Here is a 25555-nt window from a genome sequence, read left to right as displayed (position 1 = left end):
AACAACTTCGGCAGCCCCCATTCTACAGTGGCCATGGATTTCCTGAAGTCACAGGCTGCAGTGCACACTTGCCTTCCTCTCTCCTCTATACAGGTACCTGCCTTGCTCCCATTGTTGTCTTTATATAGATGCAACAGCAGCTTCTTGAATGTATAGGTGAGAGGAAGGAACAGCATCAAAAATAGACTGCAGGCCTCCCCTTCCCTTCACCAGATAAACCTCCTATAGAGGATTAAGCCGTTTTTATCTCAGGGCACACAAAGAGAATGCAAAGTGATAGTGACCTTGTTCAGAAGATACGCTCAGCCACAGTGGTTAAGCATTTTGAGCTAAGCATTATGGCTTAGTGCGTCATGTGAATCATGACTCAGTGTGTCATGTGAACCATTCTCAGCCATGGTGGTTCCATAACCATGGTTTAAACATACTCACTATTTGCTGCAAAGGGGTTAGTGGCCTAACCACGGTTTAGTGTGTTGTCTGAACAGGCCTAGTATGTCCAGGTAGCACATCGTGCAAAGGCTTCTGGATAACTTAGGGGAAAGGGCAGAAGGCAGGTTGAGGATACTTTGAGCCAACTAAGTGGCTATCTCTTAGTACCTGCAGTGAGATGTGCCCATGCAGAAAGCAACAGGGAAGGGAAGATGCAGTGTGGACTTAATACACATCCTTTTATTTACAGTTTACAGGGGTCCAAAGTGCATCTGAAAGCAGTGTGCCCCAGTCAATGTTTTCTTTGGAGTATCACTTGGGCCACTACATCATCTTTGCCATGCCGGATGTCATAAAGCAGCTTTAGTTTGCCTTAGGGAGCCCAGCAGGGTGCTCAGAGCAAGCTGGGTTGATATTTCTCTCTTCGCAGGCAAGTTGGGTTCCTAGAATCCCTGAGCGAGCCATCCACAGAGGGCTGGGGAACACAGCCGACTACGCCAAGGCCCTGACACATGGCCAATCCATGGAGGAAAGACCAGGCCCTCTGCAGTGAATAGGCGGGGCCCAGCGGGAGAGCGACGTGCCTCAGAAGTGCAGCTGGATCAGGTAGCGAATGCGGCATTGGCTCTCCTGGTAGATCAGGTACTCGCTCTGGGTGAAGTTGGAATTCTGGTACTTCGTCATGGGAACAGGCTTTCCTTGGGATACCAGCACTGTTTTCCCATCCAGCATTAGCTTTTTATCATTCGCAGGGTCTGGGGAGAACAAAGTAGGGCAAAAGCAGCAAGAGGTTAGCACATCCTTAGCAGGCGGCAAGCAATCCCTTCTTTCTCCTCCATCCCCGGCTATCTCTCCACCTTCAGACTTACTGGGCTCAGTCCTGCCACAGGCTATGACACTATCAAAACCATCTGGGGGCTTGCATAGCGAAGGGGCATCTTGGATGATGCGATGCTCTTTGCCCAGGGCCACCTCGTTCAGGAACATGATGCCCACCCGCTTGGAGGTGGTGCCCACTGGGGAGAGAGAAAAAGAGAGAGGCCCCTTTGGTTACAAGCAGGCATAGGCCAAGGGGAAATTAAGCAAGCAAAGAAGTAAAAACTATCAACACAACTGGAGCTACTTGTGTTTGAATTAAGGTATCTAGGCTTTGATGAAGGATGGCCTGGTCAAGAGATTCCAAGGCAGGTCTACACCAGTTCCATCACTGAAGCTTTTGCCCTGAACTGAGCAGAAAGGTTCAGTTTCCAACTGAGATCTGAGGACTCACTGAAGGGTAAAGTAAGGCTGAAGAGAGCCATCGTTGCTCAGTAAATATATCCCCCGTGTGGTTGGGACCTTTGTGGACAATTGCATTGTTTTGTAGTCTTGCAGGCAAATACATCATACTCACAATCCATAAAATTGAGTTGTACCGTTTCCTTTCTGTGGTCTGGATTTCTGCCCCAAGTACACGGTTGGTATAAACCTGGTGAACCCTTATGTCAACCTTCCCCTGCCTGGTGCCCTCCAGATGTTTTGGATTTCCATTCCTAACATGCCTAGCCAACATGGCCAAAGTTGCAGTCCAAAACATCTGGGAGCCACCATGTTGGGGAGAGGCTGCCCAGCATTCAGTGCTTACAAGAACAGTAGCCATCCAACTAGCCGAGTGCCTGGGTTTTCGTTTCAGAGTCCTGTGTTTCGGCCTCATGCCCACACTGTACCACATCTTTCAGTGTACTCTGCTGTCACGGGCACTTAATCCAGCGGGATCAGGAAAGTCAGAAGAATAGCGTATTCATGAACATCATATTCAGTCTTCCCAGAATATCTCTGCTGCAGAGGCTAGACAGATCCTATGAAGGATGGGAAGATTTTCACAGCCATTGTGTATGTCACTGATCATCCCTTCAAAAGGTAATCATTTCAAATGTAAGCACAGCCTCTTGGCAGTGGCGCCGTCAGGACTGGACTTTGATGAGAAAGTCAAATGGGGATGGGGGATGCTTAGCAGGGAAAGCAGGAGAGTCCCCAGATCAGGATCTGTGTTACTTTAAAAAAACCGCCTGGAGGAAAAGGAGCACAGAGGAACACGGGATCTCCGTTGTTGACAGAGCTGGGAAGAGAGCAGCCAGGTCCCTACACTGGGCCTGGGCTCTAGCCGAGATTCCGATTCCACCATCCCTGCATGCTCCCCCCCTCCAAGCCAGTCTGATGCAAGGAAACACCAGCAAGGGACGCAGTACATGGTGGTCAGAGAGGATGTGGCCTCCACAGCCCAGGCAGGAGGCTTCAAAGGCCCTCGATTGGCGGGCAGGGCAGGCAAGTGGAGAGAGGAACAGTCCCAGAGAAGGCAGAGATGGAGGGAGAAGGCAAGGTAGGAGGAGTGGGACAGGGGAAAGAAGAAGAGAGGCGGAGGAGCCGCCGGACTGGGTTCCGTAGCACTTCACGTGGGCAGGGTAAGGAGAAGGGGAAGCAGAGGGAAAGTTGGGGAGGATTTGGACAGTTATAGAGAAGCAGGGGACTCAACCTGAATAAGTACGTATTTGGAAGGATCCTGATCAAGGGAAAGGAGACTGAAATTGGGAAGACCCTGAGAAAACAAAGAGGTGAATTAACAGAAAAGTTGGGAAGATTGGGAAAAGTATATTAACGTGGAGCAGAGTAAGATCAATTGAAGAGGAACAGATTTAGAACAGGATATAGTGTGTGATGTTAGTTTACCTTCTCTATAAAGCTTAATGTGTTACAACATCTGTGGTCCTGATCAATAATGAAGCTCACTAAGTGACTGTGGGTCAGACGCTCCCTTGCAGACTAACCCACCTCACCTCCTAGGATTGAGGTGAATAAAAGGAGCATGGCGGAGAACTGTGTACACTGGCCTAAACTCCTTGAGGAATGTAATAAAGAGGATGTCTTGGGAAGTTTACACAAAGGACATCCCCCTGTTTATCTCCAACATCTGGAATTCACAGAGAGAAAGGTATGTTATATTTTCCAGCTTTCTAGTGTTACAGCTGTTGTCTGGACTGTGTGGATCTGTGGGTGCTGGATATCATGCAAGGACAGAATTCGGACTGGTAGCAGGAATTTGCAAGTATGTGGAATAGCTGTACATTAAAGATCACCTTTCCCCAACATGGTGCCTTCCAGATGTTTTGGACTACAACTCCCATCACCCCTAGCCAGTGGTCTGGGATGATGGGAGTTGCACTCCAAAACACCTGGAGGGCACCAAGCTTGATTAGGTGTCCATAACAGGAAAGAAGAAGATAGGCCTTCTTGTAACACACACACACACACACACACACACACACACACACACACACACACACACCCCAATGCCCCTGCGACTGTTAGGCTGTAGAAGTGGTGGCAGAAGAAGTCAGCAAAAGGGGAGAAAACGGCAGAGGATGGACCACAGGGAAGACTGCTCTTGCCAGCACAAGGGAGCAGAGTCTTGTCTCACCGTATCCTGCTGATTTACTATTCTCAGAAGCAAAGTAGAGGCCCTTGCCCACACGGCCGCCGGAGTGTGGCATGATGCGCAGGCCGCTCTTCAGGATGGCAGCAATGACAGCCACGTTGGTGCCGTGCCACAGCAGGCGCCTGTTCTCCAAGTGGTTGTGAACATGGAAACGACTACCCTGGTAGGGGTGGGGGATACAGAAGAGTGAGTGAGTAGACTTCCCTCTCCACACAAATGGTGCCATTTTACGCTTGTGGGTAGCAAAACATCTTCTGCCTGAGCATGGACCGTGTACACTACACTGCTGAACTGCAACTAATCACCCATGCTGGGGGCATCTGTGGTAACATCTTCTCCTTCTCCTACACCTTTAGGGGAAAAGAAAAAAAACAAGCTTTCCCCTTTAGTCATTGGCCTTGTTTTCACTCACCTAAAGGGGCATCTTGGGTGACTACACAGTCTGAAGAGGGATTCATCATCGTGACCGACTCCAATCCCAGGGCCAAAGACAAGGCTGTGCTGTCTAACTTCTGGGTCAGTTCTCTTGCAGGAGTTTGTCTAGAGCCATTGACTGTACAAGTACACCCCCGGCCTTCATCTGTGGCAGATGGTGACTTTGATGGCACAGGATGATCTGTAGTGCTTGTGACGGCAGGGAGCTGAGAGGCCTGATTTTGGGTTGCAGCTAGACTAGAGGGCCTTTCATCCATCCCATCCTTTCAAGCCGTAGAGATGGGTCAACCTAGGCTCTGTGGAGTCAAGCTGGCCTGTTCCACCCACAATACAAGAACTTCTCCATACCTTTCTGACCTAGATGGCATAATTATACTTAACCACCATTTGGGATACCAGCACAGGGCCATAACTTTTGCACAGTGCATCAATCAGGTTCATTATTGGCCCTATGAGCACAGAGCCCCAGTGGCTGCCTATCTGCCAAAACCAAAACAGATTGAACCAAGAACTACATTTCAGGAAAGAGGCAAGTTCTTGTTGCCAAGCTCTTATGGCAGCCTAGCACACTCCAGGTTTGCTGTACTGGGCTGGAATCAAGGGGAAGCATGGTCGGGCCCTTGCCAAGGCCCACACAACAAATTTTAGACAGCTGGTAGGAGTGCTTACCCAATCACTGAGCAGAACAAGAAGGGAAGGGCACTGCCACTGGACCTTACCTCACCCTCCCTGTTCACCTTCCAGACATTCAGGACTTGAAGCTTTCGGTAACTGCAACCTGTTTTCTCCACATAGGTTACAATCAACTAATGGGGGAATGGGAAGGGAAGCAGAAGGAGGAAGTGATCATTAAGACACCAGGGCCAAGAGACAAATGGGAGGAAGAATAAGTCAGCGTTTTTTCAACTGTGGGGCAGGCAACCCACCTGCTGCCCCTGTTCCCCATTGCCTTGCACTCCCAACCTAGGTGTTTGGTGCCCTGCCCCACAGATGCAGAATCTTTTTGTAGGGCTATACCTTATAGTCTTCTGCTGAAGGGTCCACCAGGGTGAGCTCACACTTCAAGAGCCCATAGTCCTTGTCCAATGGATGTGGAACGTCTTCCACCTTCATTTCTTCCTCCTCTTCCTCTTCCTTCTTCTTCTGGGCCTGTAAACTCTGGGCCAGTTCAATATCTGCCAGGACCTACCACGAAAAGGCACCAATCCACATGAACACTGGGCAGGGGTGGGGGCACTCATTTGACACTCAGGCTGCAATCTTACATGCACTTACATGGAGGGAAATCCCACTGAAATCAGATGGCTTTACTTCTGAGTAAGCATGTTTAGGATGGTGCTCTCAGTAACCCATTGTAGCTGGGGTGACTTTATGGGCCCTTCAGTGTGAAAGCAAAATGGGTAAACTGATTGTTTCTTTCTTTTCAGTATTGCTAGTAAAGTAGTAAGAGATTATCTGGAACTCCAAGACAGAAGATGGCATCCTAGAGGGGGACTCAGGGCTATAATCTTGTCACCTTAGAGCAGGAGTGAAAAATGCAGCCCTCCCAAGCCATTTGGCATCCCCCCAGCCACTACTGGAAAAACAGGGGGGGAGGAGGAAAAAATGTCCTGGAACAGGTTCTATGGTTCTTGCATAGAGCATGAACCTCATTCCTAGAGCAGGAAATAGTGGTTGAAGGTTCCTGCCTACTTCCTGGGATGCTCTAGGAATGGTTCCTGCTCTATGGTATAGGAACCATACAGTCTGTTCCAAGAAGTTTTCCCCCCTCTTTTTTGGTGACTGCATTGAGGTGGCTTGGCCAACGGCCTCAGTACCTTGATGCTGTTGCTGCAAGACCAACATCTGTTCCTGGTGGTGTGAGCATGAGTGAGAAGGGTGTGTTTCAATTATATGTGAGCATGTACTTGTATTTGTGTCTTCCACCACTCCAGCAGATAGACAAGACAGTCCTTAAGAGAACAATCCTATGGTCCCTGGCCAAGCATCCCAGGGATGTAGGATAGCTTAGATTTCCCCCTCTAAGATTGAAAACTGATCTCGGAGAGTGAGAAAAGGGGTGTTCCAGTGGGCGGGGAGGGGAGGTGACTGGAGAGGCCAGGATATGATTTATCCTGAGTTTCCTTCCCTCCTCCTCCAGAGAACCCTTGGTAGACAGGTTGAAAAGTTTGTCTAGCAAAAAAAGCACAGATCAGAGAACAGAAAGGCAAAGATTGCCTCTGCCACTCCTCCCACCCTGCCAACTTCAGCACCCTCTAAGTTTGGAGGCTTCCCAGCAGCGAAGGTGTAATCCATAGGAATATGCCCTAGCTGGACTTTAGTCATTGACTTTGTTTTGTGGCTCTTAGACTATAAATGCCAGCCAATGCATAGCCTGCCTGTTTGTAGCAGGTTCATGATAAAACACATTAGTTTCTCTCATTTCCACAGCCCTAAACAGCACAAGTTCAACACCTGGAAATATTTCTACTATTATTATTCTTTTTCTACTTAGCAGAAGTAGGAAAAAAAACCCAGTGGTGCATGGGACTAAGCAAGGGACTTGCCAGCCATACGCCCACCCCCGAGTGCATGACACTCCATGCTTTGGAGCCTGAGAGAAAACCTGTAACTACCAAGGCGGTAAATAAGTACAAGGCTGCAGAACACTCCTGGAAGTGAGGGCACTTCCCTTGTGATGTGCAGGGAAGGCCCTTAGTATCAGGGCTTAGCTGTACAGACCCCTGTCCAAACTTTTATTAGCACTGGGATCTCTCTTCTTGTCCCAGTATGGATTGTTCCAAGTCCTGAGAGCTCCTTACCAGCAGCATGTCTTTCTTAGCCTGGACCACTTCCTGCGTGTCAATGGGCGGAGGCCGAGAACGACCAAAGTTGTGGGGGATGATGGTGTAAAAGCGAGAGGAAAGATCCTGCAGCTGCTTCTGGTCAAGAGGCTGCTTCTGCAGGGCTGCCTCGATGGCCTCCAGAGCTTCAAAGCCTTTGGCAATCTGCTGCTTGCTCAGCTTCCCCAGAGGCATCTTCTTCACATCTGGCAGGAACATAAAGTGAGGCATGAGAAAACTCAGCACGGATCAGACTAATGGTGTTGGGCTTCCAAGGATTCGACACAACAGTGGCTGAAGCCACCTGGATCAGAAGGCCACCAGCTGTTCCAGCCCAAGGCTCTCCTCCGCTCATTGACTCTTCAGCTGGAGTGCTATCTGCTTTTCCCTTCATCAGGAACGTGGAGGGTTCAATCTAAAAATGCAATCGCTAATGTGCAGAGGAGCATTAAGGCACTCCTCTCCTTTTTCTACAACAAAGGTGGGCAGCATATTCCCTCTGTTCTCCAAGTTTTTGTTGCTAAGGTTTTAGCTCAAATGCTGTATGGTTCAGAGATTTGTGTCTATGAAAACCTGGCCCCTCTGGAGGCTGTACAAACTAAGTTTCTGAGGGCAATACTTGCGGTCCCGTCCTGCCTTCAAAATGCAATTGTAAGGCTGGAGGCAGGCCAGATCTCATTAGAGGCTCGTATATGGATACGTAAGTTCCATCTCTGGTTAAAATTACTGTTTGTCCCTGTGGGTTTAGCTCCGCTTACTCTAACAGACACTTTCAATTCAAGGTGGAAGGATACTTTGAATAGGAAGTTGCAATCCCTGGGCTACTCCATGGATGCAGTCCTGAACCTAGGATATGAGAAAGCGAAAATGGATATTGCCCAAAGAATTCAAGATATAGACTTTCAAGACCAATTGAGTCGAGCTAGCCTGAACCCGGGGTTCAGGGAAAATAGTAGTTCTCCAACAATTGCCATGTACCTGATAAACTTGACCATTCCGAGGCTCAGAAGAGCTTTTACGTTAGCCAGATTTAATGTTCTACCTTCAGCATTGCTGGAGGGTAGATTCAAAAAAATCCCTTACAGTGAACGGCAATGTCCATGTGGGTCGGGGGATGTTGAGACAATAGCCCATGTTTTACTTTACTGCCACCTGTATAAAGACCTCAGGGTCTCCTTAATAACTCCACTTATAAAAAAATTCCCAGGTAGAACAGACAAAGTGTGTTTAGATTATCTTTTCTCAGGCATGAACACTCAAGTTACTGTAAAAGTCGCAAGATTTTGTGCTGCAGCCATCTCACGCCGTAAGGTGGCGAGACAATAATAATATTCACGTCCCACATCTGTAATGTAATGTAATGTGTTAAATGTGTTAAATTGTATGGTGTTTGATTGGAGTGCTGGTTGTCATACCGTAATAAACTTATTCATTCATTCATTCATTCATATCTGCTTTTCCCTGGCCGGCCCTTCTCACTTGTTGTGGAGAACTGAAGAACTGAATTTCACCATTACTGGTGGTCTGGTCCCTTCAGCGCCCTCCTACTACCTGGTTTAGCTTTACACTGTTACAACCATACATACCAACAGTCTCCACCCTTTACCTATATTCATGGTCTGCATGGCTTCCTTAAACATGTCGTTGCTGAAGATGAGTGAGACCAGCTCCTGGGTAGGCTTGTCCAAGGTGCAGGACCGTATCTTTTGCTTCAACAGCTTCGCTCCATCTACAGCGTCCACCTTGGGGACAGAAAACAACCGGCTGGGGTCTGGACTCATACAGTTCAGTTCCTTCTAAAGGGGCAGGATGCAGCCTTAGATGAACAGTATCATGCACATTTACCTGGTAGTAAGCTTCCTTGAACACAGTAGGAATTACTTCTGAGTAAACATGCAAAGGATCGGGCTGCACATGTACATACTGGGTCCCACTCACTCCCCCAACCTTGACTCAGGTTGCCAGAGGCGCTAATCTGTGCAAGTGCGCACATGCATGAGCTCTTGCTCTCCCCCCACCCCCGTCTATCACACACACAAACTTTGCAAACTTGCAGGAGACCCAAGAAAAGACTGTTGCAGTGATCATATAAGAAAAAAGGGCCAGAGTAGATTTGGAGACCTGCATTGTGACGGACAGCTACAATTGACGCACTCCTTGAAGATCAGACCGGTGATGAAGTCTACAAAAGCCTCAACTGACAACATAATCCATTCTGCCCATAGGATGTGCCTCTTGCTGTAAACTCCAGAGACCAGCCAACTGGCCCTTTAAAGAAGTCCTCCCATTTGCGGAACTCCTTCCATTTATGTGGGTTTCTGAACAAGGGACCCGATTCTCTCAGAAATATTCCAGGTCTCTTCCCTGAATATTCAGCTTTTATTTTTTAAAAAGGCTCTAGCACTTTTACTTAGATGTTTAAATATAATATAATGTATCAAACCATACAGGCAGTAACCTACTCAGTTGCTTAATTAAGGAGTGAATCTGCTCCTAGTTTCTATGGTTCTGGCCACGGAGTGCAAAGCCACGGGGGATGGCCAATCACTATTCATTATCATTTTTTAAAATGAACACTTGGGCTGCAAACCAATCCACATTTACAGGGGAATGAGCCCCACTGGAGTAAACTGCCCTGGCTTCCGAGTCGTCATATATAGAATTGTGCTGTTAATTTCATTTTATTAATGTGATTCAATGTAGCTAGTATCTGACATTTGAACATATCGGACAAAATTGTTTGTATTTAGGCATGCGGGTGCTTTACAATTTTAACTGGACTTCTGATGTCAGTCCCTAGAGAGCTCTGCTCCCAGCGTATTCCTTGCCCATTTACCTTCACTGTCACCTCTTGCTCCTCTTCATCCCCATGCTGCACCTCGATCAGGGTGTACTTGCCATCATGAGCTACGAAGTTCTCCCGGTCAGACCAGCTGTTCTTCGTTTTATCCCGAAATTTCTTCTCAAAATCTTTCTTGGCAGCTTCCACGGACGGAAAGCTGCTGAGTTTTGACTGTCCTACTTCCCCCTGGAAACAAGAGCAGGAAATTAAAGACATAAGTGTAAAAAGACTAAAACTTTGCATCTTCTTCCTGTGCCCTCTGCACCTCATCTCTTAGACATTGAGAATGAAAAAAAAAGGGGGAAGCACCGACAATGCTGTTGACATGCCTTACATTCATGCTTTCCATATTGTGGAACGTGGCCTACAGACAGCTGCAAGTCCTAGCATGCAATTCTCTACTGGAGAAGGACAATATGATGGTCTTGCAGGAACCACATTTTTTGAATATAACAAACACAGCTTCCAAACCAGATTTTATTTATTTATTTATTATTAGCAATTATATACTGCCTTATCTGCTAAAAAGCCATCAAAGTGGTGTCCAACAACTAAAACAATTAAGGATGCAATCTGTTAGGATGCCTATCAGCCTCTGAACTTGGGAGGCTAACGGGAATCCTACGTAGAGCAGGATCTTCACCTCCACACTCTTCCCAATCTACTTTTCTGCTAGATGGGCTTTTTTGCCCAACTAGCTGGGGCTCTGCGGAGAGGAAGGGAAGGAAGCCAGGGAGGCCAGAGGATTCCTCATAAGCTGGCCTCCTCAGTCGCCTTCCACAGAACTGCCCCTTTACCTCCTCGTCTTGGCACAGTTCTCTCTATGCCGGCTGCAAGGGGAGGGGAGGGGAGCTTCCACTCCAAGGTTGGGCCGCTGTCTCTGACAGCAGATCCAGGAATCTGAACTAGAGGGCATATGATTGCTCTCTAAAAATAAGATGATAAAAAACAGGAACATTAAAGATGGTAAAAGCATTAAAACTAAACATTTTAAAAGGCTAAATTCTAAAGATGCATCTTTACACCCTTTCTAAAATCCGAGAGAGTGGGGACCAATTGTAGTTCTTGGGGGAGCACATTCCACAGTTTTGGCACCATAGAAAGTGCTTTCACACGTCTCTGAAAAGCTGGCCTCTATGGATAATGGCATCACCGCAAAAGGCCCTCTTTTCCAGATCTTAATACCCAGACAAGTCCATAGCAAGATAGGTGGTTCCTGAGATAGTCAGTCCTAGGACATTTAACCTTAAAAGTTAAAAAACACACACAACCCAGCACACCTTGACTTGCACCCAGAAACCAATTAGCAACCAGTGTGGATCTTTCAGAACAGGTATAACATGGTCCTGAAACTCTGTGCAAGTTAGCAGCCTAGCTGCCACATTTTACATCAACGGAAGCTTCCAGACACTCTGCAGGAGTAGCCCCATGCAGAGCGCATTGCAGTAGCCTAAACGTGATGTACCCGAGGCATGGACAGCAGTTGCCGAGTCAGACCAACTCAGGAAGAGTTCAAGCTGGTGCACCAAGCATAATTAACACCGCTGCCATCTTAAGATTCAGGGATAGTATAGGATCCCGGAGCACTCCCAAGCTACAGACCTGATCCTTCAGGGGGAGCACAACCGCTTCCAGAAGAAATTGACTCCCAATCCCCGAGTCACACTTTCTACTGACCAACAATACATCCATCTTGTCTGGGTTTAACCTCAGCCTGCTCTCCCTCATCCAAACCATTACTGAATTCAGGCAACATTCAAAGGTTTTGGCTCCTTCCTTGGTGTTAGGTGACAGAGAGCAATTTTGATACTCTGCACATCTCCACCATGGAATCACATTGTCCATAGGCTGGAACAAAGAGCAAAAACGTTTCTGCAAATTTGACTCAAGTCGGTGTAGAAACATATGACGAGACCTCAGGGATAGAGAATTTCTCCATGCCAGTTTGGCTGAAGGTTATACTGCCAACACCAAAGTTTTTATGTGCGTGCAAGCGCCCTAGTCTTCCCTCATGGGCTCTCCTGAGCCTATGAACAAGACAACATACTTTAGCAACCCAGCTGACGTTCATTTCAAAGCATGAAGCCAAGCAAATTAAGCAGACTCAATTCAATAAATCAGGACGGGGCTTGTTAAAGTAGATTATACAGGAGTGAGTTTCTCTTGATGTCTGGGCACATATTAATTGTAACAAATGGGAAGTACCTCCAGACAGGAAACTTAATTTAGATCCTTAGCAGCTGGGCTCTGGAGGCACACACACTTATCACTTGGATGTCTCTGAGAGGCTTTTATAGAAAAAACACTCAAGAACAGTTGGACCATTTGAGGCTGTAGTCTTATACCCCAGGGATGGGCAACACATGGCTCGTGGACCTCATGCATCCTCTATCCCCTTCTGTGCCTGGGCTGCGGGGGAATGGTAGTTTCCAAGCTAAATTTGCCCTGAGGTTCTGTAGCAGTTTGCTGCCAAATTTCAGCAGCAAACCACCAGCGTTTTTTGTTGTTGTTGCCACACTGCTGAATTCAGCACCATGATAGTGGCGTCAGGAATGCAGCCCGCAGGATGTGAGAGAGTCTGGGGGGATCAAAAGTGGACCACGAACCCTTGGGATTTGCCCACCTTTGCTATACTTTTCTTTTTTCTATGGCTTTTAGAACTTGACTTTGTTCTTACTTTTACACTGTTCGTTTTATTGTCCCTTCTGCCTATTTGGTGCATTCTCTTATCTCTCTTATTGTTTTATTATGATTTTATTAGAATGTAAGCCTATGTGGCAGGGTGTTGCCATTTTATTCTTTTACTATGTACAGCACCACGTACATTGATAGTGCTATATAAATAACAACAACAACAACCTAGGAGTAAGCTCTATGGAATTTAGTGGTATTTACCTCTGCGTAGACATGTGCAGGATTGCACTGTTAAAGGCACACTACAAATGACCTGTAGGTTTGCTGAAATTAACTTTTATTACCACATTTACAATTTTTGCTACTTTTTTAGCACCTCAAGATTACCATAAAAGTTTCAGTCAGATAGCTGATAGTGTGCCTCTAATTCTGGAATTTCCACATGCCTGCATTTATTGTAAGGTTTCTAACTATTGGAATCTGAGCTCTCTTCGACATAAGCAATAGCATACCAATGTAAAAACAACAACCACCATTGACTTGCACTATCCCACCAGGATTATATTGTGATTAAATATAATAAATGAAATCCATAGTAACTTTTTGTACCAGGTTTTTAATATTGTATGAAAGCAGTTATACATTTTATTCCTCTTAAAGAAATGGATATGGATTTTTTTTTCTCACTGTCCATCTGAAAGCAACTTAAATCCCCTGATTTTGCTTGGGGCACTTACACCTGAAGAAGCACATTTTTAGAATATGCTGTTTAGCTAAAAGTAATGGCTACCTTCAGGAAAAATCATGCAAAGTAATATTCATGGAACTGGTTCAGCTCTATGCCAAAGACTGCAGGAATTCCTCCGCCGCAGAATAACCTCTGGATTCATGTTACAACCCCTTCCACAATTAAATGCATGGACACCTGGGAAAAAGAATTTCCATTCTCCACAGAGTTGCAATCAGGGCTGGTCCTGCTATTAGGGAAAGTGAGGCGGCTGCCTCAGGCAGCAGATCCTGTGGGGCGAGGATGCTGCGGGGGCGGAGCTGTACGTGTGTCACACAGCCTTCCTTGCACCCTCTAAGCTACCCTGCTGCTGTCCTCAGATGTGGCAGAAGCAGCCAGCATTGAACTCAGACTCAGTTGCCAGCCTAGTTACCTTTTGCACATGGAATGGTGGGAGAAAGAGGAACATTTACTCCTTCACCTCAGTCAGCAAAAGAACTTAGGCCAGCCCTGGCTGCAACTGATACATCAGAACTGTCAGCCACTCCTTGCTTGCTTAAGAAGAAGCCACCAGGTGATTTCAGCCCCCTTGCCCTGACCTGGGGAAAGAGTGTGTGGTGCCACCACCCTCTGGGGCCAAGGATCAGGAGAGAAAGAGTGTCTATGTGCTGATCAGCATAGGAGTGTGCCTGGTGATAACAAATTTGCTGACTGCAGCAAGGTTAATTCTAGCCAGGAACTGGAAGAATCAAGGTGATTATTGTAGTGAAGAGTGGTATAAAGAAGTATGGAATATTGCTATTAATGATAAATTGACATGTAATATTAAAATGAGAAGAGGTATAGCAAAAACGAATGATTTTGAGGGAATTTGGAAACAGTTCCTAATATTTGTGTTTTCTAAGGGAAGTGGGAAACCACCAGCAGAAGAAACTATGAGATTTTGGAAACAGGAATAGATCCCGAGGTGTGTGTGGGGGTGCACTTTTATGTTAAGTATGATTATGTTAAATAGATTAAGCGAGAATATATGACATCAATGTTATTCAACATTTATGTATTATGTTGTTTTTCTTTTAATTGTATTGTAAAAAGAAGGGGGAAAAATTAAAAAATAAAAACAAGGAGTGTGCCTGGTGTACAAACAAAGCCTGAAGGAGGGAAGCCACATGCGATGTCAATTAGTGAAAGGAAAGGGCGTCTTGCGACTGATGACTCAGAACAGCTCACATGCCAATTTTTCAGGCCCAGAGTCCCTGCCAAGGCATGACGAAGTATTCTGGGAAATAAAAGCCTTATGAAACTTGAGCCTGGGGAGGAGACAAAGACAACTGGCAGACACAAGCTGCAAGTCCAAAGTGCTGCACTGTGGGCTAGGGAAGGATCAGGCTCGATACAGAAAGCATTTTAAATTAAAAGTCCCTTCCCCAAGACGGCATGTGGGGTAACTTCCAGTAATCCAGCCAAACGAGAACAGCTTGCATTTAGGTGTTCTCCTTGGAATTAGAGGAATTAAACACAAAAGGGCTTCCTACCAGACTAATTCAGCCATCAGCAGAGAAGCAGCCAGAATGTGGCCATGAGTAAAAACGTTTGTTTTCTTCAAGTGTCAAGACAAAAGTGGCACATAACAAGGCAATGGGGCTTAGAGAGAGCTTATGCAGGGAACTCTGGCAGGAGAGCAGCATTGGGCAAAGAAGAAGAGGGCCAAGTCCGGGTCACATATTTGGAAGGATGTACAATTCTGTACCTGTTTCTTGGGTCCAGTTTAGGGAGATATAAACATTTGGATTTCTGGGGCAGAAGAGGAGGCAAAACTACTATGCACATGATAAGTGCGTGGCTACCAAGAGCTGAAGCTAGATCTCAGTCATTTTGGAGTTTGCAAGCGTATATTTCTTGTGGTTGCAAAGAACAATGTGGTACCACATTGACAAGGTATGTTTGCTTTTATTAACTAAAGCAGAGGTGGAGAACTTGTGTCCCTCCAGATGTTGTGGCCTACAACTCCCATCAAGAGTAACCAAAGGTGAGGAATAATGTAGAATTATTTTTAGGCCACCTTTAAGGGTGGAACCCTCTCAAGGCGGTGAGCTATAAGCCAAAATGTCTGGAGGCTGACAAATTGCCCAGCCCTGATCTAAATTCAAAAACAGGAAGGCATCTGTTTTCCTACCCCTTCAATGTTGGAGTTAAGACAACCATTCTAGGGCAGTTGTTGTCCCTTTGCCATAGATGCACGCTGTATTTAATATCCAAGCTTATATTGTGTGTTTTCTGACCTGGCTGTCCTGAGCCTGCCCTAAACTGAGCACAACCCTGTCAGAAAAAAAAATACAAAAAAAAATTCTGTCAATTATTATTATTATTATTATTATTTATTTATATAGCACCATCAATGTACATGGTGCTGTACAGAGTAAAACAGTAAATAGCAAGACCCTGCCGCATAGGCTTACAATCTAATAAAATCATAGTAAAACAATAAGGAGGGGAAGAGAATGCAAACAGGTACAGGGTAGGGTAAGCAGGCACAGGGTAGGGAAAAACTAACAGTAGAAAGTAACAGTAGAAGTCTGCACAACATCAAGTTTTAAAAGCTTTAGGAAAAAGAAAAGTTTTTAGTTGAGCTTTAAAAGCTGTGGTTGAACTTGTAGTTCTCAAATGTTCTGGAAGAGTGTGCCAGGCATAAGGGGCAGCAGACGAAAATGGACGAAGCCGAGCAAGGGAAGTAGAGGCCCTTGGGCAGGCGAGAAACATGGCATCAGAGGAGCGAAGAGCACGAGCGGGGCAATAGTGTGAGATGAGAGAGGAGAGATAGGAAGGAGCTAGACCGTGAAAAGCTTTGAAGGTTAACAGGAGAAGTTTATATTGGATTCTGAAGTGAATTGGAAGCCAATGAAGAGATTTCAGAAGTGGAGTAACATGGTCGGAGCGGCGAGCTAAGAAGATGATCTTTGCGGCAGAGTGGTGAACAGAAACCAACGGACTGATGTGAGAAGAAGGAAGGCCAGAGAGAAGAAGGTTGCAGTAGTCCAACCGTGAAATAACCAGTGCATGAACAAGCGTCTTGGCAGAAGAGACAGACAAAAATGATCGAATCCTGGCAATATTATACAGGAAAAATCGACAAGATTTAGCTACTGCCTCAATATGAGGAATAAAGGAGAGCGAGGAGTCGAAGATAAAGCCAAGGCTACGAGCTTCCTTGACCGGAGTAATTGACAGTAAGAGAGAATGAGAGATGAGGAGAAGGTTTAGGAGGAAAAACAAGTGCACCAATTATTTATTTACACTCTTAGAGTATCCAATAACCTAACTTTTCTAAGTGGAGCAAAAGTATATAAAAATTAAAGCATAATAGCATAATAAAATAAGTGAAAGAGCAGGAGATTTGCACACTGTGGCTATAAATCTATTGCCGTGAAGCAAGAACACATTGTTCTGAGGCAATTATTACGGGGAACCAGGCACCTGCAAGGCTCTGTCTCAGCTGACACAGCGGTCTGACGTACAGATAGCTGTAGGCTTAGCAAAGTGAGAATCCACAAACCTATTAGCAAGCATGACTAAGGTAAATGTGTTTACAACCCTGCAAACAGTTTTAGAATAGCGGCCTTACTCAGTTTGTTTAAGGGCAAGAACCTGATGGCTCTACATCCACTGAACACCAGGGGTTATTGTGCTGCTTAAATGGAATCCAGAGGATGGGTTCTGACTTATGTGTATACGTATATATATATATCAGGAGTGCACAACCTTTTCAACTCCAAGGGCCACATGTGGAGGCTGCCTGAAGATAGGGGGCCACACACATAGATGCATACAGTGCATCAATGATTCTGACATAGATTGCTCTTTCCTTGCTTTTAGGAACAGCAAGATATCTGAATCAGGATTGGGGAGGGAGTGGAGAGAAGGCTAGTCCCTCAGAGGGGGACAGTGAAGGGCTCGGGAGGCACATGCAGCCTCAGGGCCGCAGGTTGTGCACCTGATGTATATGAACCCACTCTTCTCTTTAACTCCAATTCTTGCTCGTTGGACATTCTCCATCTCCAAATCTGCCTCACAGTCTCTCTCAATCTTCCACTTCTTAAGGCCCCAAACATACATTAGTTTAAATCGTGTATAGCAGCAATTCTTCTTGATTTTTTTTTTACTCTAGAGTAGAACCAAGGCTCCAGGTCCAGATTGAAACCCTAGTGGGGAAGGGGGAGGAGGGCTTTTAAGATTTGGGTTAGGGGCCCTTTACCTACTCTAGAGTGAAAATGACAAAAAGATATGGCTGCTTGATACAGAATTAAAGTAATGTTCCCCCCTGCCCCCACAGTGCTCACCCAGGAGACTCACCCAGGGTTTCTCAGCCATTCTTGGTGCTGGGCCCATCATCCCACATCTCTCAACCACCATAAGGAATATTTAGCAATAAATATGGCTAGAAAACACTGCTAGCTGGCAGTTCTTCAGGTCCCATGTCCGTTACGGCCCTGCAAACTATAGTTTGAGTAAACTGTGTTGAAGGACATCAAGGGGGTGTCTATACGATACAGCTTTGTAACCAAGTCCTTTCAAAATGCCGCAGCATTGCTGCTGCAAAACAGAACCCATAAATATATACGGCAGAAGGGAATGTCGGCTATTCGGCCAGAAAACCGCACTCCCAGTGGCCATTCAGCTCATCAAGCCACCACCTGCCCTGTGTTCGCACGCTTGCCCTGGATGGGGGAAATCACAATTGGGCTTGGCTCCACTCCTATCAACACCCACTGGGCTTAAACCAAACTGAGGCCACCACCATCAGACAGAGAAACAACGTGGTGAGCAACAACAACAAAAACGTGGTAAAACTACAGCGCAAAAAAGCGCAATTTGGGGGGTAAAAGCCTGATGTGGCTGCGAGTTGGTGGCTGCATCATATAAACAACGCAGCGCCACTGTGCAGCCAGGACAGTGTAAATAGGCTGTATAGACACACACACAGCCACCCAAAGTTTTATTTTATGATGGCTAATATTTTAGTAACCGTATATTCTTCTTTCACGGTGAGGGATCACTGGCATTAACTATGTCTGCCGACAGCCATTTTATAGGGATTCTGACCATGCCATGGATTTTGAGAAGAGAAACATCTACTCTTCAACCCCAGCGGTTGCAGTGTAGGCATGATACTCACCACACGGCCCCAGCGGTTCCAGCAGCTGAAGTTCCCATTATAATCTATGAGTTGGATGATGTAAAACTTGTTGTTGTTGTTGCCAATGTTGGTTTGGTTCAGCATGCAGTCGTAGTCTTCATGAATCTAAAATCACAACAGAGGAACTGCATTTATGCCAGATGGGGATATTACATTGGCCCAATGAACAGATCTCGGTACTTTGATGCAAGGCCATTTACCCATTCAGACATGGATCCATCCATTGGATAACATAGAGCAAGGGTGTTGACCTTCTTTCAGCACAAGAGACAAATTCCATTTAGGAGAAACTCTTGGGGGTCATATTCTGGTGATGGGTGGGCCAAATGCAAAAGGGAAGAGGAATGGGCCCAAAATACTCAGAATGCCAGCAAGTTGTAACTTAAAGCTCTTACTACCTGTAAAGAAACCATGGTGTTTTCCTGGCATTTCAACCATGTGACGGTTTGAGGGGAAGGAGGGGGCTAGGGGAAGGGGACATGCCATCTAGGGAACCCTGGAGTACCAGAATGGAATCTCAGGCACTCTACACAAGGCTGTCTTGAAGATTATCCAGAAACTTCAGCTGGTGCAGAACACAGCCACTCAAGTCCTCATGGGAGTTAGACAATCAGATCACATTACACAAATCCTATGCTAGTGCATTGCCAGGCTGAGTTCAAAGTGCTGTTTTTGACTTTTAAAGTCCTAATGGCTTGGGTCCAGGTTATTTGAAGTTCCTTACCCTAAAGCCAAAATGGAGAGGTGGGTAAATAATAAGTATCTGCACATGTTTGAGTGCTGCCACTGTTTGTCGCCCTGGTCCACAGCTGGTTCACCACTGTGTGAACAGAGTGCTGCACTAGACGGACTATTGGCCTGATCCAGCATGGCTCTTACGTTTTAAGATAATCTTCAGAGGCTTTGCTCACTGGCCCACCACCATGATCAGTACACGGTTGGCAAGCCTTCTCAGAGATATGGCCTTCTCAGTGCTGGCCCCTACCCAATGGAATTCCCTCTGAAGAGATCGATCTGTGGCTGCTATAAAGAGGGTTTGAAGCTGAAACTGGTTTTATTTAAAGCTGTTTATATTTAGTATGATGTTATTAATAGGTTTGAACTGTTTTACATTGTATGCTGCCTTGGGAAGGCCATGGCCTTAAAAAGTGGCTAATAGATTAAAGGAAAAATACAATACAATACATTGTTATTATATGCCCTAAGAAAGGAATCCCCAGCACGTAGGTCAAGGAGGCAACTAATGGAGTCCAAGACAGAACCCCAAAGGAGAAATTCCCATTCAGTCTGGAATCTCCAATAGCCCTCCAGAGTAGTAGCATTAGTTATACGGATCACATGCAATTTAGACAAGCTGCCCTGCAAAGGAAAGGCAAAAACACTCAATAGAAAAAGCTTCGAGAAGAGGAAAACCCAATGACTTAGTGAGTCCTCTGAATGTCATTCCATCTCCCAGTACTCAGTAATCCCCCTTTGTGTAACACCTTCCTATCTCAGGGCCAGATGAAATGGGAAATGGCAGCTTTCCTCTACAGCAGGTGGGGAAACCTCTTTCAGCTTGAAGGCCGAATCTGATTTCAGAGAATCTGTTGAGGGAATCACATTCCAGTGGTGGGCAGAGCTGAAGGCAAAGGGGGTGCAGCCAAAAGTACAAAATATACCTGCATACTGTATGTTAATAGGAGGGGTATTTCAACCCTTTAGAATAGAGGGGGGAAATGCACATAAGCCAGGAAACTACCAGCCCTTATTTGGGAGGAAAGAGGGCAGATCCATCTGGGGAACCCTGATGGGCCGGATTTGGCACCTCAGGCCTTCAGTTTTTCATCACTGGGCTAGGGCAGCTTTCTCCAACCATGGTCCCTCCAGATGTTTTGGCCTACAATCCCCATCAGCCCACACCACATGTCAAATGGTCAGGGATGACGGCGTCGCAACCCAAAATATCTGGAGGGCACCACGTTGGTTGGTTGTAGGCTACTTTATAGCGTCCGTTAGAGACAGGGCATAGATCAGTGCTTCAGCCAGAGCTTCACTCTCACCTTGGCACCGTCGGTATTGCTCAGCTGACAGGCAGAATCGATTTTGGCCTTGAGCTTCTCCTTTGGAGCTGCCTTCAGTGCTGCCACGGTGGAGCGGAAATTGTCTTCCTCTGGTTCAGGGGTTACCTCTGGTTCCTGTTTAATCTTCTTGCCCTTAACTGCTGCCTGGCTTTGGGCAGGGGCCTTGCGCTTTGGGGGCATGGTTCTTCGGGAGCTTCGACCTGTTTCCCAAAAGCGTTGGACAGCTGATGAAATCCACTTCTTTCAGGCAACTGCCAAAAAAGAATTTTAAAAATAGACAACTTAATTGTTTGCACGTACAGACTTGAAGCTCAAGAGAATGGGTATGTCTCTAAATGATATGGGGGACCTCAGTCGCTTGGTTTAAGAAGGCACTAAAAGAGGGCCTGACTGCTAGAACTATTTGTTGAAACTGTGTACACTAAATACGCAAGGGGGGAGAATGCACGAATCCCATCCCACCCCACTGTCATTTGCATTTCTCTCTACACATGGAGGGCAACTTTCTAATAAGGTTAGTGGCTCTTATTCCCATACAGGCTCTCCATACAGTTGAAACACTGTAAAATAACTATTCAAACCCACATGGACAGCCTTCACACGTAGAGAGTGATGACAATGGGGATGCATAGTGGTGGGGCTAGTACACTGCCCCTTCTCGTGTGTTTGGGGTACAGAGTTTTCTAATGCCTGAATTGGGTTAATGTCAAACAAGACAATGTTCTGTTCTGCCTCTGCTATGATGCAGGCTTAGTGTGGGGGCTTCAGGATTCACCTATAGATCCATTATTTTCAGCAAGGTCAGGTTTCACAAACAAGAATAGAGCAGTACCATGGAAAGCTCCGAGTGGCACTGGGGCCTGACGCTACACAGAATTGTTTTTACCTTGCTCCAATAAGCAGAGCAAGACCCAAATAAGAGGGTAACCAGATGTAGGCTGCTTGACCCTGCCTCCATATTGATTTACGCTTAGAGATTTAAAGGGGCCTGGCCTGTTTAGCAATCTCAGGATGCAAAGATGTGAGAATGGCTTTGCCATGCTAGTGACTTTGCCCACGAGTCTGAGGACTGTACTGAAACCTCTTCTGAAAGCAGAGGAGCCGACACTTGGGGTCTTTCTAGAGAACTGTGTCCTGGGGAGATGGAAGCCTTGTAATGTCTGTCCTTGGCCAAGTCCTCTCTCATTAACTCTGAAGCCTCTTCTTCTGAGGACGAGGAGTTGAAGGTGTCTTCTGAATGGGGCCATAGTCCTGCATTTGAAAACAGAGTTCCTGTCCTTATCTGTCTCTCATTCTCTTGATGGTTTGGCTTCAATCAAGCCACAGGTGCATTTATACATTGTTTTAACACAGCTTTGACAGGTTCCATAAGGAACCAGTTTTACTGCATGACTGGCTATTCAAACATGCGGTCTTTATTCTAGACCAGAGGACTAAAAACCCCAAACCACACCCTAGGCAAACTGCCCTATCACAACCACTGTACCAGCACCAAGAGCCAAATGCCTGTTTCATGGCAGACTCACAATTATGTCTCCAAAGCAAACATAGGGTGCTTCCAGATGAGACTTTTCATTGTGCAATTGCCCTGCCTCCTTCACGGAATTATGCAGGGGTTCAGAGGCCAAAGTCTTCAATTTGGAGTGCTCACATGTTTTCCCACGGCTTCAACCATCTTTTTTCCCTCAGCACAATTTTTTTTAAAGAGAGAATAGTTGTAGAATGCCTTTTGACTAGAGCTAGGAACCCTCTGGAACCCGCCATGGTCCCAAACTCTTATTCCTAGTTGTTCTGTTCACAACAATCCTACACAGATGTCTGTCAGCCTCTGAACTCGGAGGATGATGGGAATCCTGTGCAATGGAGGCGATCGACACCTCCACATTTCTCCCGGTCAGCATTTTTACTAGCCAGCCATTTTTGCCCATCTAGCTAGGGCTCTGCAGAGGGGGAGGGAAGGAAGCTTTGGAGGCCTGGGGATAGCTCGTATCTTCTTTTCCCCAGTCCCCTCCCTTCCTCAACAACATAAACACCCCCTTTCTGTCCTCTCAAAGGCCATTTTTGTGAGCTTGGAAAGGCCGCTGGTGCAAAGGGGAGGCGGCAGGGTGTTCGGACTCCAGGGTCTGAGGTTGGAGTGCTGTCTCCAACATCAGATCAAGGAATCCGAATCACTCCACATGCTGTCAAGGGGCAAAAGGATTGTTCTCTTATTCTTTAGAAAGTTTTTGGATGTCTTCCCAACTTTCTTCTCTACCAGTTTGGAAAGAGAACCAAATCCACTTCAGGAAATCTGGAACTTTTGATTGTAATTTTCTTCAAGGAACATGTTGCATTTTGCATCACCTGCAGGGTTGCCACCAATTAGAACATTCAAGCATAATAGATCAGTCAAAAGGCCCATCTGGTCCAGTATTCTGTTCCCACAGTGGGCAATCAGATGCCTCTGAGAAACACGCAAGTGGCTTTTCCCCTCCCTGTCCTGTCTATTACTGTGTTTTTAGAATGTAAACCATATGGCAGGCTGTCTTGTTTTGTTTTATTCTGTACAGCACCATGAACATTGATGGCACTATATAAATTAATATTATTATTAATAATAATGGCAATAGCCCTCTCTCACAGTTGTTCCCCAGCAACTGGTATTCTGAGACTATACTGCCTCTGATCCTGGAGGTAGTCCATGGCCATCGTGACTAGTAGCCACCGATAACTGAAGGGAGAGAGGATGTTGCCCAAGCTCCCAGCAGTGCAGGCAGAAATAAACAATTATTTTCAGAGTAACTGCCCCCCACCCACCCCCATGTCCGCCTCAGAATTTGTAGAAAATCCTGTCCTTCAGCATTACTACTTAGTGTTATGGCATTTAAAGGGATCAAATCACACACATAAACACACAATCTGACAGAGTCGTCTACCCCACCACCATCTCTTGGCTCCATAAATTAATCTATACAACCCAGATAACAGTATATGCCAAGCCAGCAGATCTGTTCCAGAAAGGGGCTCATGATGGCCTTGTAGGCCCCTTCCAACTCTGCTATTCTATGAAGGAACGTTTACTCAAGCAAGACAAGCCACCTGTGGTGTAGTCATAAATCTTGAAGCACTGGTACTCATCATAACAGTCCCTCCGGGAGAACCCGAAATTGCAGGCAGCTGCATTGATCCACATCAGCAAACCAATTCTGTGAGGTTTCATCTGCCCAGGGCAGATCTTTCGTAAAGCTAATGGATTTTAATTGCACTTTCAAGCCCAAGTTACCCCCAAAATACTTTACATTACAGCAAGGAACAGTACATTGCTGTCAAGGAAATTTATTGTCCCCTAGTTACTGTAAGGCTGGCAGCGAAGCTCAGAGGGAGCAGGGCATTCTAGGGGAGGGGCAATGTCAGCATCCCTACTAATTTATTTATTACATCTTTATACTGCCTAATAGCCGAAGCTCTCCGGGCGGTTCACAAAAGAAGTGCTGGCTCCACTACACCACTGCAAAGAAAAGTTTTTAAAAATCCAGAAAATCTGGAAGGAAAATTCTTCTGAACCCCATAAACAATTATTAGAGATCCTGCTGCAAGCAAAATGTAAAGCATACATACTTCAAGGATTTATTTATTTATTGTTTTTATATACTGCAGTTCATACAAATATATGGAACACATCCAATCCTGACACAGTCCAGGGATAAGAGCCAATGGGGTGGGATGAGCACCAATGGCTTCTTGGGAAACCAGAAATAAAGACCCAATGATATGCATGCATCATGTTATGCACGGGCAGCAAAAATATTGGCTCCTACCATTGTCAACTTTGGCTACAGAAACAGACTCCAGTGGACATTCGTTACCTATCCAATAGCTAGTCGTTATAGACTTGCAAATAACTCCAACAAAAGTTATTAACTCTTAAGAGTTTTTACTAGCCTACCAACCCATATTTATTCAATTTATTAAATTGGCAAATGTCCTTTGGGCAGTTTACATTTCATTTAAAAAACGACAATAAAACAACTGAAACAATAAATGCAACAATAAAAAACATGATAAAATATTTATACATGCACACAGCCTCAGGGAGGGTTGGTGGAGGGAGAAAAAGAAGAGAAGCAATACTTTCCTAATTTGCAAATCTTGGGCCAGGTGGCAGAGGGATCACCACAGGCAACCAGGCTAAGTAGTTGTTTACAAGCCTGATCAAAGATTGCTTTCCCAAAGGAGGCTGCGTTGTCACTTTCACAAGTGGGCTTGAGAAGCAGCAGTCTTAAGCCCTGTTCAGGCACCTTCTGAAAAGCAAAGTTGGAAACACCTGGTCCCCCGGAGAGCTTACTTGCTTATATTTGGTGCCATCACCACACTGGAAAAGCATGGATTACTGGGTACGGACTAGTGGTTAAAACAGACACGTCTTTAAAGCCGTGCCTGGCAGCTACCATTTTTTGTTTGTAGGCACAGGGGCCCATCATCCGGAACCTAGGGTGGGGAGCTTTTAAGACCAGATGGGAGCCCTGCGCCCCATCTAGAGTAAAAATGGGACGGAGGAGAGAGAAGACATAGTTGCTAGTCACGCATTTAAAGTCATGTCTGTTTTGGTCCGTAAGAGGAATCCGGGTCGGCTGTTATTAAGCTACCAAGCCTCGACGTTGCTTGGGAATATCCCCAACACCACCCTTCGTTAAGAAATCTGCCCCGGAAGGACGAATCCAGATGCTGCTCCAGGTTTACTACGCATCGTTCGGGAAAACAAGGAAGGGCAGTAGTCCGCTTCGGTTTCCCAAGCCTTTCTTCTCCCTTCCTAGAGTAGCAAACTCACCGAGGTTCTTTGCCGCCCCGCCGGAGAGGCAAGAGGCAGCCGGGCAAGTTCGGACAAGTCAGGACAGCAAGCGCTGCTTTCTGGGCCTCTTGGCTCCGCCGCTCGTTCTCCCCCCAACCCCACGCCC

General features: G+C 46.0%; 1 protein-coding gene across 1 annotated transcript; it reads right to left on the bottom strand.

The window, feature by feature from the left end:
- Positions 1-652: 652 nt before the first annotated feature.
- PARP3 (poly(ADP-ribose) polymerase family member 3) lies at positions 653-25529 on the bottom strand. Its single transcript, XM_063121125.1, has 11 exons — positions 25429-25529; positions 20601-20872; positions 18538-18663; positions 9998-10189; positions 8768-8903; positions 7141-7367; positions 5357-5524; positions 5059-5145; positions 3887-4064; positions 1302-1448; positions 653-1187 (listed from the first exon to the last, which is right to left on the bottom strand). The coding sequence occupies exons 2-11, from the start codon at positions 20799-20801 to the stop codon at positions 1018-1020; spliced, it is 1632 nt and encodes a 543-aa protein (XP_062977195.1). The 5' UTR covers positions 20802-20872; positions 25429-25529; the 3' UTR covers positions 653-1017.
- Between the last annotated feature and the right edge of the window lie 26 nt (positions 25530-25555).

This window comes from Elgaria multicarinata, chromosome 3, assembly GCF_023053635.1.
Source record: "Elgaria multicarinata webbii isolate HBS135686 ecotype San Diego chromosome 3, rElgMul1.1.pri, whole genome shotgun sequence".
NCBI lineage: Eukaryota > Metazoa > Chordata > Lepidosauria > Squamata > Anguidae > Elgaria > Elgaria multicarinata.
Note: the sequence above shows the minus strand (reverse complement) of the source record. Positions and strands in the feature narration are given on the sequence as shown.